General features: G+C 32.1%; 1 protein-coding gene across 1 annotated transcript; it reads right to left on the bottom strand.

The window, feature by feature from the left end:
- Nucleotides 1–953: 953 nt before the first annotated feature.
- On the bottom strand, nt 954–1,918 carry LOC140175004 (uncharacterized). The gene is made up of 2 exons (XM_072201902.1): nt 1,349–1,918; nt 954–1,248 (listed from the first exon to the last, which is right to left on the bottom strand). The coding sequence occupies exons 1-2, from the start codon at nt 1,854–1,856 to the stop codon at nt 1,163–1,165; spliced, it is 594 nt and encodes a 197-aa protein (XP_072058003.1). The 5' UTR covers nt 1,857–1,918; the 3' UTR covers nt 954–1,162.
- Between the last annotated feature and the right edge of the window lie 10,145 nt (nt 1,919–12,063).

Genomic DNA, 12,063 nt, shown 5'->3' with positions numbered 1-12,063 from the left:
TGTTGGACTTTGTATTAAGTAATTTGTATATGTTGGATTCTATATTGAGTAATTTGTATGTGTTAGACTTTGTATTAAGTAATTTGTATATGTTGGATTCTGTATTGAGTAATTTGTATGTGTTGGACATTATGTACTAATTAGTTGGACTATGGTAAGTTTATATTGTATGTTTATTATCATCATGTTGTAAGGAACTTTTTGATGTATTAACCATCTGGAGTATGTAATAATGTTTCATAAAATCTTAACATGTTCAGACAGATATTGATATATCAATGTATCAACCATCATATTATATAATGCTACAAATATGTGATAATACTAGATTGTCATAATTTATAAGGTTACATATAGCAGGTCATGTTAACTCAGATTGCTCATTCAGGTTATATTACACATATTTCATCTTAAACCTATGAACCTAGGGGGCATCTCTGTTGGTATTTGAACCAGCTGCCTGACGGCATCTGCTACGACTATGTCCCTCAGCCCCACATAGCGTACATCGCCTGGGACGACGTAACATCCGTGTGTCCATCTCATTCAAAAAGCGCGTCATCCTGGGCCGACCTTTCGTGACCCGTCTCAGGTACGGATTTGGTATGAATCGAGGTCCATTATAAGCTGGCCATGTCGTATGATTACCTAGTGGCCGAAACCTTGCTCGGTACACCCGCCGCACTTGGTCCATCTTATACACATCATGCACATAGAGTTGCCAATCCAGTCGCTGGTTGGCACAACATGCGAACACATGTCTGCAGGGGATCCGGTCCACCTGGAACTCACCACAGTCACATCGAAGGCCACGTAGATCAACTGCAAACTCCAGCCCGCTCGGCATCTCACGAACTTCAAACACCTCATTTTGGCGGTCAAAGCAACTAACCTGGATATTTTCTGATGCAAGTTAGTTTGCATGCAACTTCGAGGTCACGATATCAGAAAACATATGGCCAGCATTGATCCGGGCTTCCGCCTCCGCTCTTTTCCGGGTGAACAACTCGTTTAGTCTGTAGAATGTTGCCTTCACAAGAGCAGTAATCGGGAGATTGCGTGCACCCTTCAAAACTGAATTGATGCACTCCACTAGATTCGTCGTCATGTGACCACATCGGTACCCACCATCGAAGGCCAATGCGTACTGTTCGCGAGGAATTCAGTTTAACCAGTTTGTGTACGCTTCGCCACGTTCCCGTAACCGCTGGTAACGCACTTCGTACTCCCGCACCGTCCTTGAATATCCTGGTAGATCACAACATATAGAAAAAAAAGTAATGGAGGTCAATAGAATTATTTAAGGAAGAATCTATTAATTATTTGCTTAAATTTACTAAATGGTTACCGATGTTGACGACCAATTTTTGGAGGTACGGGGCCTTGAACTTTCTCAGAAAATTCGACTCTATATGCCTGATGCAAAACATATGAAAAGCTCTAGGAGGTGACCAAGCTCCGTTACTGCGTTCCACAGCTGCATTGATGGACTCGTGCCTATCCGATATTAGACCGACACCATCTCGGGTTACAACATGTTGACGCAGGTTACTAAGGAAAAAATGCCAAGCATCAGAAGTCTCTCCCTCCACAATAGCAAACACAATCGGGACGATATTGTTGTTGCCATCCTGTGAAACTGCCACAAGCAAACAACCCTTATACTTTCCGTACAAGTGAGTCCCATCCACCTGGACAATCGGCTTACAATGTCTGAATGCCCTAATACAATGGTAATAACTCCAAAATACACGATGTAGTACCCGAATATCACCCACCAAGTCATCGCCTTGATATGCAGGCATAGTCTCAAAATGGACGACAGCAGATGGCTCCTTGTGACACATGGCCTCCATCCATATAGGCAACGCTTCATAAGAGGCTTCCCAACCTCCAAATATTTTCTCTACTGCCCTTTGCTTAGCCAACCATGCTTTCCAGTAACTCACGGTGTAGTTGAACTTCGATTGCACTTCTGCTATAACCGATTTTACCTTTATGGAGGGGTCAGCCTCAACCAGTAGCTTTATTGCTTCTGCAATTGTGATAGAATCCAGCTTCGAATGGTCCTGTGAAATGGTGGCTCTGGTACAAGTGTGGCTACCATTATACCTCCTTATAACCCAACAGTACTTCCTGCTGATCAAGCTAACCCTGATAACTCAATCACACCCTGACCCATACTGTGTACACTTGGCATAAAATGTCATCGGCTCAGACTCATACACCCGGTAGTCTACGCTTCGTCGTATCGTATACTCTTTTACCGCCTTAATAATAGCTTCTCTGGAACTGAACTCCATACCAATGCCAAATTCACCATCTGCGACAATAGGAACTTCTGCTGCGACAACCACCATTCGAAAAAATTTCATTAATACACAGGTATTTAAAAACTGATTCTAAAGGTAAATCAAATTTCACTGCAACCAGTATGCTATAACTCCAGATTTTGCAACATGTTATTATGTCACTCTAAACAAAATAAGAACATCGGCAGTAAATGTAAAAACTAGACCGGACCGTCCGGTTCGACCGATAAACCAAACAAATCGGACCGGTCCGATCTGGTTCACAAACTTTGAACCGTAGCTCGTTTCTAACCTGTTCACATAATAATGTCCACAAACTCACGCATTTTGTAATAACCATATTATAGAGAATTTAATTATTATTTAAATTATTCATAACTTAATCAACGCATGAATAATTAATGGTACATAAAAAGTAAATTATTCATAACTCAATCCACGACTAACTAAAAAAACACTAATACCACTATTACGTAACCTACAGTCATATATTCCGGAAATTCCGGAACATGCATGGCTTCCAAGTCCAACGCTCGCATGAATGATGGCTCCTGAAACGGCACTTTGTTTGCGAGTGCATTTGCCACTTCTGTCACATTTGGGGCCATGGTTCCGTCGCCTTGATCTTCATCTCCATCTGGACCAACAAATTCGTAGTTGCTTTCGAACTCTTCTTCACTGTCACTATTATACTCTTCCCGTAGAATATTCCGGTCAGCCTCAGATTGTTCAAACTCAACATACAACTCGATGAACGAGATCTGAGACCGGTTTTCAATATACATTGAAAACATATCCTGCATGCTCGCTTCGTCCGTCACATATTTGGTTTGATACTGGATGAATCCACCAAATACCAGTACGGGATATCTGTATAGAATACAGGATATCTTTCTTGCCCTCTCAGAATTAATCTTTTCACAGATTACACCTTTGAGTTCTTCAAATGAGATAATAAAAGGAATAACAACATCTAGTGGGTTTTCACAAATAAATTTTACTCCTTCACTCGTTTGTAATAAAATCTGACCAAAATAATGTATTTTTAGTAATACTCTGTCACTCATTTTTTTCACTCAACAAAAAATAAGCATAAGCTTAGCCTTAGCAACTTGATTTTTAAAAGCAAAAGTGAAAATCCCAGATAGAAGAAGAGAAGAAGCAGCCGTTCAAGAACGAGGAAGACGGAACTAAGCTCCCACCAGTTCGCTTTCACTCTTTTATATCAGCACCCTTAACGAACTCGCACCATCCGACTAGGTTAAACTGAAGGAAATTTAAAAAAAAAGGAAACGAACTCGGACCATCCGAGTTCTATATACCCCTTCCAAAAAACGGTGGGTCCGAGTATATCGTGCCTCACTTCAACTCCTCAAACTTGAATTCGGACCATGTGATATGCAATGAAATTACCTACTAGTGAAATCGTTGGGTCCGATTTGAACCATGCAAAATTTTTCTCTTACAACACAAATCGGACCGTGCGATTTGTTAATCAAAAATTAAATCCAAAAAATACGCACGGTTCAAATTTCTCTACATCACACTGACAATAAAACTGTCCCACATATTTGTCTAGTTTCCCACAAATCCATATCGACGCATAGCACGCACACGGCCTCTATTTCCATAAAATTGGGCCGCAAACATCCCTTTTAAAAGTTGAAACATTAGATATTTTTATTTTAATAATATTTTAATATGCTTTCTCAAAACATAAGTTAATAAAACCAATAAAGTTAATAAGGTGGCGTTATTTGCTTTCCCTGAATGCATGTCTGTTTCAAACTTTTGAAGGAACCAGCAATCAAGAAAACTAAAGGAATATATTAATTATATCCTAAAGGCTTTATTTATCTCATGCAAATAATAAAAATTTTGGTATGTATACAAATATTATTTTGGTGTCCCACATAATCTCTTCTTTTCATGAATTCCGGCAGGGTTTAAAGTAGATAGAAAGTAAAAGCATATTACTATGCATATAATAAATTATATGGATAGGTTAATTTTTCTGAAAAGTTTGACAGCAATTTAATTGGTCCCTTTATATGATTTAATCGCAAATTTGGCAAGCAGTACAGTGAACCTTTTTTCTCTAATAAAGTAGTATTTAGTTCCTGGCTAAGCACTACTTTGTCGGATAAAAATATATATAGAGATATGCGTTGCCCAAAATTCAAATTTAAAGTTATATTAAAGTAACCATCTATATATCTTTTTATTCCTAATGAATAATAGTGGTAAATCATTTTTTATTGTCCGCGCTTATAAATTGTACTCTAAAAATTAAAGGTATAATTATTATATCGATTTCTACAATTTTATTAAATTTTTAATTAAATTTTATATTTTTTAATTGAATTTTTATATAATACCAAATTTTGTAATTGAGTTTCTGTCGTGATAAAAACAATAAAATTAATAGAATATTTTATAAACAAAACGAATATATTTAATATTTGACTTGAATATTTTGTTAAATTGTTGATAATAAGAATATAATTACAAAATCTAATATAATATAAGGACCTAATTGAAAATTCAATAAAATTATAAGAAATGAACGAGTAATTAAACCAAAATTAAAGTGATATTAAACTATAACTTAAAACGAGTTTGGGCTCATTGGAGCAAGCATAAATTCACCTTTAGCCACGGTCACCATATAAGCTTCACGTGTATAAAGTGTAAAACTGAGTTTGAAAGATAAAATTAAAATGAAAAGATTGATTGTATATTATTTAACAAACTAAGAGGTATGCAGAAATAATAATGCATGAGCTGAGGCTATGAAAGTTGTCAAACTCGGTGTCCTGTAGCCAGCAAACATGAAAGCAAAGACAATGAAAGACTTTAACAGAGTTGGTTATGCATGCATCAGTTTGAGTTGACAAGAGAGGAGAGGAGCAACATAATTCTTCGTTTTCCTCATACAATCGATAGAACTGCAGAAGTTGTCCAAAACCTTGTCCCTCCCTTGTGTGGTATATGTCCATGTCTGATAATAATGTGATCATGTTTTAACTTCTAACAAATAAATTAGACCATCTCTAATCTTAAATATTATAAACTCATTCTATATATCCACTACATAATTTCGATTTTTTTTTTTTTACATATTGGTATAATCTTGGTGTAATACTTAATCATTAGATTTTATGGTATTTTTCGAAATTGTGGGAATAGTACAATACGTCCTCCTTGTATTGACAATACGTCCCCTTGTATTGTACTATTTCCACAATTTCGAAAAATACCATAAAATCCAATGATTAAGTATTACACCCAAATTTTTTCAATATATAAAAAAATTAACCCATAATTTCAGCTAAATTTCGAACTCGCATACATTCGTTGTAAGACATAGAAGACACAAATTTTGAGAGGACATACATCATATAATTGGGCTTATGATATTCTCTAATTATTTTTTTATCAAACAAATTGGCCCAAAACCAAGTTATAGTCAATTTAGCTATATTGTGTTTCCTTCCTATATTATTATAACGGATGAGGCTGTTATTATCGGTTAGAAAAAGTATACGGAACTAATAAAGTATCTGTTAGATAGTATGAGTATACTGTGTTTGAGAAATTAGTAATATTTTATCCTGAATGTTCATTTTTTAATTCATATTGAGCCAAATAAATAATCCATTATATACATTGTATAAATACTCCATTAACTCCCTAACAGAATTGAATCGGTTATTAGTGCGAGACAATGATGTAATTAAGTTTGTACTAAGTAAATATGAGCCTAAAAAATCATAATAAAAATTATAATTGAAACAGAGTATATATATAACATATAAAATTCAATTATATTATATTACATAAAAAAATTAGTTTCTAACTAGTCATTATATATAAAAATATATTTAATATTTTATAATTTTGTTCTTATATCGTGTCGGACTATTCTAGTGACGAATTATTTAAGTAAAAAATGTAAATAAATATATAGACACAAACTACAGAACTGTGAAGGAGGCAGAGAAAGGAATAGCATGTGTATGGCTTCCAACGTAACCTTTGAGCCCAATACACAGCTTATGTCGGTATCAGAAGGCACCACACAACTTTCATCATTCATTTAAAAGCAAATATACGTTCAGAAAAAGAAAATTAAAACCACAAAAGCCAACGCCAAAGTACTTTCCTTTGCTTTCACTTTTATTATATCCTTTTCTCAAATCTCACACACCCATCCCCTTTGTTTTGTTTTTATTGATTATTCATCATCATATTATTATTATTCATCTAATTATTGGCTACCCTACAACCCCATGCCTTATTTACTTTTCACAACATAAAATAATCTTTAAATTAAAAGATAAAAAAAAATGGTGGCTAATTTTTTTGTTATGAAAGTAGAACTGGTGATATATCTTAACATTGTAATTTTTAATTTTTTTAAAATCGTAGAAAGTACACGAATCAGAGGGTCCGATTTACATACTTCAAATTTTAAAAATTTTTTAAACACAAATCAAACGATCTGATTTGTGTGCCTCTAAAAATCGAACAATCTGATTTCTATACTTCTAATAAATCGAACAGTCTAATTTCTACTTCTCTAATTAATCCACATTTTAAAAAAAACATCACTGCCACTTCAATATTAAAAATAAAAAAGTTCAAAAATGGTTTGCTGCAAAAAAAAAAAAGGCAAGGACAATTTTGTCCGTAAATGATAGAGGGAGATTTGTCTTTTAGGTGTCTTATTATTTGGGCCCCACATGAGTCCAAAAGACCATGGGCTAATGAATCTTTTTATGTGGGGCCATGGGCATGGCCATCTTCCATGCATCATTCCGTACAGTAGCTACTATCTTAGCAAGGGCCAAGGGACTATAGCATGCAGTGTACCTAATTATAGGGGACGAATGTTAATATAAGATCTTATATATATGTACTTTCACACACTCAATTATTCAAATTACAATAACGAATTTCGAGATAGATAATCAAAATTAAAGAGATAATTTTGCCATTTTGTTTTGATTTATTGAAGGGAAGAAATTAAAGATCATGAAAAGGTGTGGTTATCAAAAGATAAAGGAGAAACATAAAGAAGATTTAGAAAAGTGGCAAGGTAAGATCATTTTCATTACAAGTGCAGGGAACTTTTTTGTAGTGGTTTTAGCTCCCACTTTATACTTTCATTGGACATGACAAAAGGTTGTAGTTGGCGATGGGACCAATGAAAACTGGGTGCATAGTGAAAGCTGCCCTCACTACTCACTCTATCTTCGGTGTTTAGTACTGTGTTTGTGTTTTCGGACAAATATTAGAAACATAACATTATTCTCTCTCTTTGTATCATTCAAATTCTAGTTTGATAAACGTCAATCCAAACACATACGATATTATTACTGTAATCGATGGTGGTAATGGATTGGTCAGGTGACAATGGTGGTTTAGTTGTTAGTGATTATACAAATCTTATTAATATTTAAGCTGAATAGTAATACGTTAAAGGTTTTTTCCTTTTTTCCTCTATTAAAAATTCATCATAGAAAAAATGAATAGATACATGATGCTATAATAAAGCAGTTAACTTATTAATTTCGCAATCATTGAGTTTGATACTATCTAATGACTTTTTTTGAAGTTTGAATATGCCACTATGTTAAGGGGCGTTTTTATAAATTTTTAGTTTTAAAATGGAATAAATGACCATTTGTACTCATAAAAGATGAAAATACTGATGTATATACTCACATTAAATCAAAACTAAATTTGTACCCATGCAAAATCCTCTCTGTGTGACAAAAGTACGCTATCTTTGAAGGATTAGAATGCCACGTAAGGTATTTTTGTCACACAGAAGCATCTTGCGTGGATACAAGTTTAGTTTTGATTTAGTATGGATATATATGTTAGTGTTTTTATCTTTTATGGATACGAATGCTTATTTATTCTTTTAAAATTTTACAACAGCAAAATATAATTCAATCTTTTTCTATAAATCCTAAAAATAAAACTACCGAAAATAAAAAATACAAACAATAATTTTTTTTGGGTCTACACAAACAAACAGTCCTAACTCCGAAAGACTTCTTAAACCCAATACCTAACTATATAAAGTTTTTTCGGACCAATAATTCTTTTTGGGTCTACTTGGGGCCCAATAGCTTACATGTTCATAGTTCTTGTTGCTTTTATCTTGGGCTATTCTATATTTTCCAGGTCCAAATAAGCCCAAAACTTAAGTGTTATAAATCAGAGACGATCAGGACAGACTGGCTATTCAAGATAAGAAAAATGTAGAGGCCCAAAATTTTTTATAAAATGGAAAGTATGACACCGGCACTAGAAGAAAAGAATATACTCGTATAATATTTTAGGTATAATCTATTGGTGACTGAAAAAAAATAGTTATTTGTACGATAGGTAAGATGCATACTTTGTGCGGATTTATTACCAAGGAACTAAATTTTGTTTTATCAGCAATTAATCAATAACTAGTAGGTGGCAAAAGTTTTTAAAAGGAATTGAAAAAAGTACTGTTTTGAACTCCTAAAAAAAACACTAATCAAAACACTAGATAATCTCAAATATTGTCGGAGATAGATGCAGCATCCAAAAGTCACAAAAAAAATTCTTATATCCTTGCATCATCGAATGAATCCTTCATAATTCAACGTAAAGTTATTAACTCCTTCATAATCTAGAAATAATGAAACAATGCAATTAGGTATTCAAATATTTTTTAAATTAAGTTTTCAACTAAAGTATTGTGCTTTTTCTTTTTTGTTGTCTGTCGTCCGTATTATTTTTTTCTTTTTTTTTTTTCCTGCGTTTCTCTCTTCAACATTTTATTATTGTTGCTGTTGCTATCATCGTCTTTATTATTGGTTTTTGCCATTTTTTATTGTTGTTGTTTAATTTTTTATCTGTTTTTATTCTTTTTTATTATCATCATTATTGTTTTCCTTGTCTTTATCTTTTTTTAATATATATTCAAAAACCTAAAGTACATAAATTTTAATATATAATATAAAAAATTTTAAAAATTATATTCAGATATTGATATTTAATCAACAAAATACATATATAATATATAAATTTTAATGTCTAACATATAATTTTTTTAAAGATCATATACTCAAAATATTAATACCCAACTAATAAAATATATATAACACATAAATTTTGATAGACTTCACAAAAATATTGATGCATAGTATAAAACTTTTGTTATGCATACCATAAAAATTTTTGGAAGATCCATATATAATTTTTATAGGAATAGTCGCTTTTTATTTAGATTGAATAGAATAGCGATCCATATATAATTTTTGGGATATATTTTGACACAAATCATAATCTATCCACGTTTATGTAGTCCATAACATATGACAACAGATTCCCCAATGCACTACCTTGATATTTTTGTTTTAATTTAAATATACAAGTGGCGCCATTAAATTATTGTGCTGGTAAATATCAACTTGACACACCATGAGAAGAAAAGATGCAACCTGCCTGCTTTTGTTGGTATGCTTGTCAGATAAGCATTATCAACGTCCTCTAATTATGTATTTAAGTACCAATAATTTTCTCTCTCTTCTTTTGCTTCTTCATTGGAGATAATTTCCTACACCTAGCTAGAATGACATAGCTAAATCCCTCATCATTTTTATTAGGGGAAGGAATTTATAACTAAATTATATAAGGACTACAGTTTAATTTCCACTGTTGATATCAAATTAAAGTCATTTTCATAAATGTCTTTAAAAATGTTAAAATTTCCTAAATATAATTTTATTCTAAACTTCTATTTAAGTGGAAATTGCTATCTAATCTTAAAAAATAAAATAAACTCTATAATTTGGGACTAATTTTTTTATTATAGATGAAGAGTGTGTGCAATCCAATTTTATTGGCTTTGTATGTATTTATTTTTTATGAGAATGTGTAATTGGTAAATCCAATGATTTTGCAAGGAGATTTTTGAAAATTTTTTAATATTAAATTAAAATGTCTGTTTTGTTTGTTGTAATTTTTTTTGAAATTCTCAAATCTTAGGATCTGAATTTTGCTCCCCAAGAAATCAAAAGATTTAATTTTTACATTTTAAATTAAACAGTACTATATTTGAGATTATTACTTTTATAACCTATGATCATGAAGAACACTATTTTTGTCTCATATAAAAAAATTAATTATCATTTGTATCTATAAAAGATACAGATACTGAAAAATGTATTCATATAAGAATAAAACAACAATTATAACCACAGACTTTCATGTGTCAAGAGTACCCGGACATTGATTACACAATTAGTTCATTAGGATATTCTTAACATACAGAAGCTATTTTCTTTGGATACAATTGTCGTTTTATTTTTATATGAATACATTTATCAGTGTTTTGTATCTTTCGTAGATACAAATAGTAATTTAATAATTTGCGACAATTTGGGACCTTAATTTCCTTTACGTGTGTCATTGCTTTCCTTGGGGTGTGTAACATCTTCATAATTGATGAGGTTGAGAGTAATTATATTTAAGTATTTTAAAAGAAAAAATCTAGGACCAACAATTTTTGTGTTTTGTGGTCAGTACTTAACTATCAAAAGAAAATTGAGTGATATTCTATTATTGAATGTAATTTCACACCATTAAAAATATTATTGAAGACCAATTGATAATTATAAAACACAAAAATTGCTGGCCCTAGCACTCCTCTTCTTAATACATTGCTAATTCATTTGAGATTCTAACTCTTTTATAATCAAACTGTGTTTTTACATGAATCAAACTTAACTCCTCCTTAGCTTGAAACTATCATTTAATTTAGTTATATTTAATTTGTTTATCAAAAAATAGAAAAATAAAAGGGATATCCGAAGCTGCGTAGAATGGTGGAGAAAAGTGGAAGTGTTTGTTTTGCAAAGAAAGAGTTGGAAATGAAAAGAGAGGAATGCATGCATAGGGACGTGAAAGAGGAAAGGTTCACTTTTTCATTTGACCAAACTTGTGTTGGCTGACTTGCTGAGCAAATGAATGAGGTCACTTTTTTCTTTCTTTAAGTGTGTGGTATGTCTCTGACTCTGACTCTGTCCCACAAATCATACAATGTTTCTTGTACTTTTTGAATCTTCTACTTCAAATCACGAAGATTCATGGTAATAACTTCAAGAGCAACAATGGTCAACTAAGTCACGGCTTTTTGGTTTGAGTTTGTAATGAAATAGAGATTAGAGAAGATTATTTGTAGATTTTTAAGGTAGTTAGATACAGAGGCCGTATCCAATTAATTAGCCATCATCACTCATATGTGGTCATGAATGACATGAAACTACTTCCACATTTTTTTAATACTTTATTTTTCAAGCATGATAATTGATATGGTGTGCTTTTATTTCGAATTGTGATTTGTGAGAAGTGATGGAGGCATGCAGTAGCACTACCACCACCAATTTTTCTTAATGGATGGTTCTCTGGTTTCTGAATTGACCAAAATAAAAAAGAATATGTATTTTTATATTAAAAATGATAAATAAAGAAATATATAAGAAAATAATACAAATATGATTTAAAGAAATAAAAGGACAGAATCAATGACTCGGAGAAATTTATTCGGATTATTGTTAAGTGAATATACTAAAAAAAGGCGTTTATGTTGTACTATTACAAGAATTATTGGTATGATGAGGAAAGCATATAAGAGTAGTAGTTGTACTATTAATCACTATAGCATATAAAAAGTTTTCAAAATTGATGTCTTCACTAC

This window comes from Arachis hypogaea, chromosome 9, assembly GCF_003086295.3.
Source record: "Arachis hypogaea cultivar Tifrunner chromosome 9, arahy.Tifrunner.gnm2.J5K5, whole genome shotgun sequence".
In the NCBI taxonomy this organism is placed as follows: Eukaryota; Viridiplantae; Streptophyta; class Magnoliopsida; order Fabales; family Fabaceae; genus Arachis; species Arachis hypogaea.
This window is presented reverse-complemented; position numbering and strand designations above follow the sequence as displayed.

Coding starts and splice junctions, on each gene's coding strand:
- LOC140175004 (XM_072201902.1), bottom strand. CDS start 1,856: ATGGAGGCCATGTGTCACAAGGAGCCATCTGCTGTCGTCCATTTTGAG. Junction 1,249..1,348: donor AAAATTGGTCGTCAACATCG/GTAACCATTTAG, acceptor GTGATCTACCAG/GATATTCAAGGACGGTGCGG.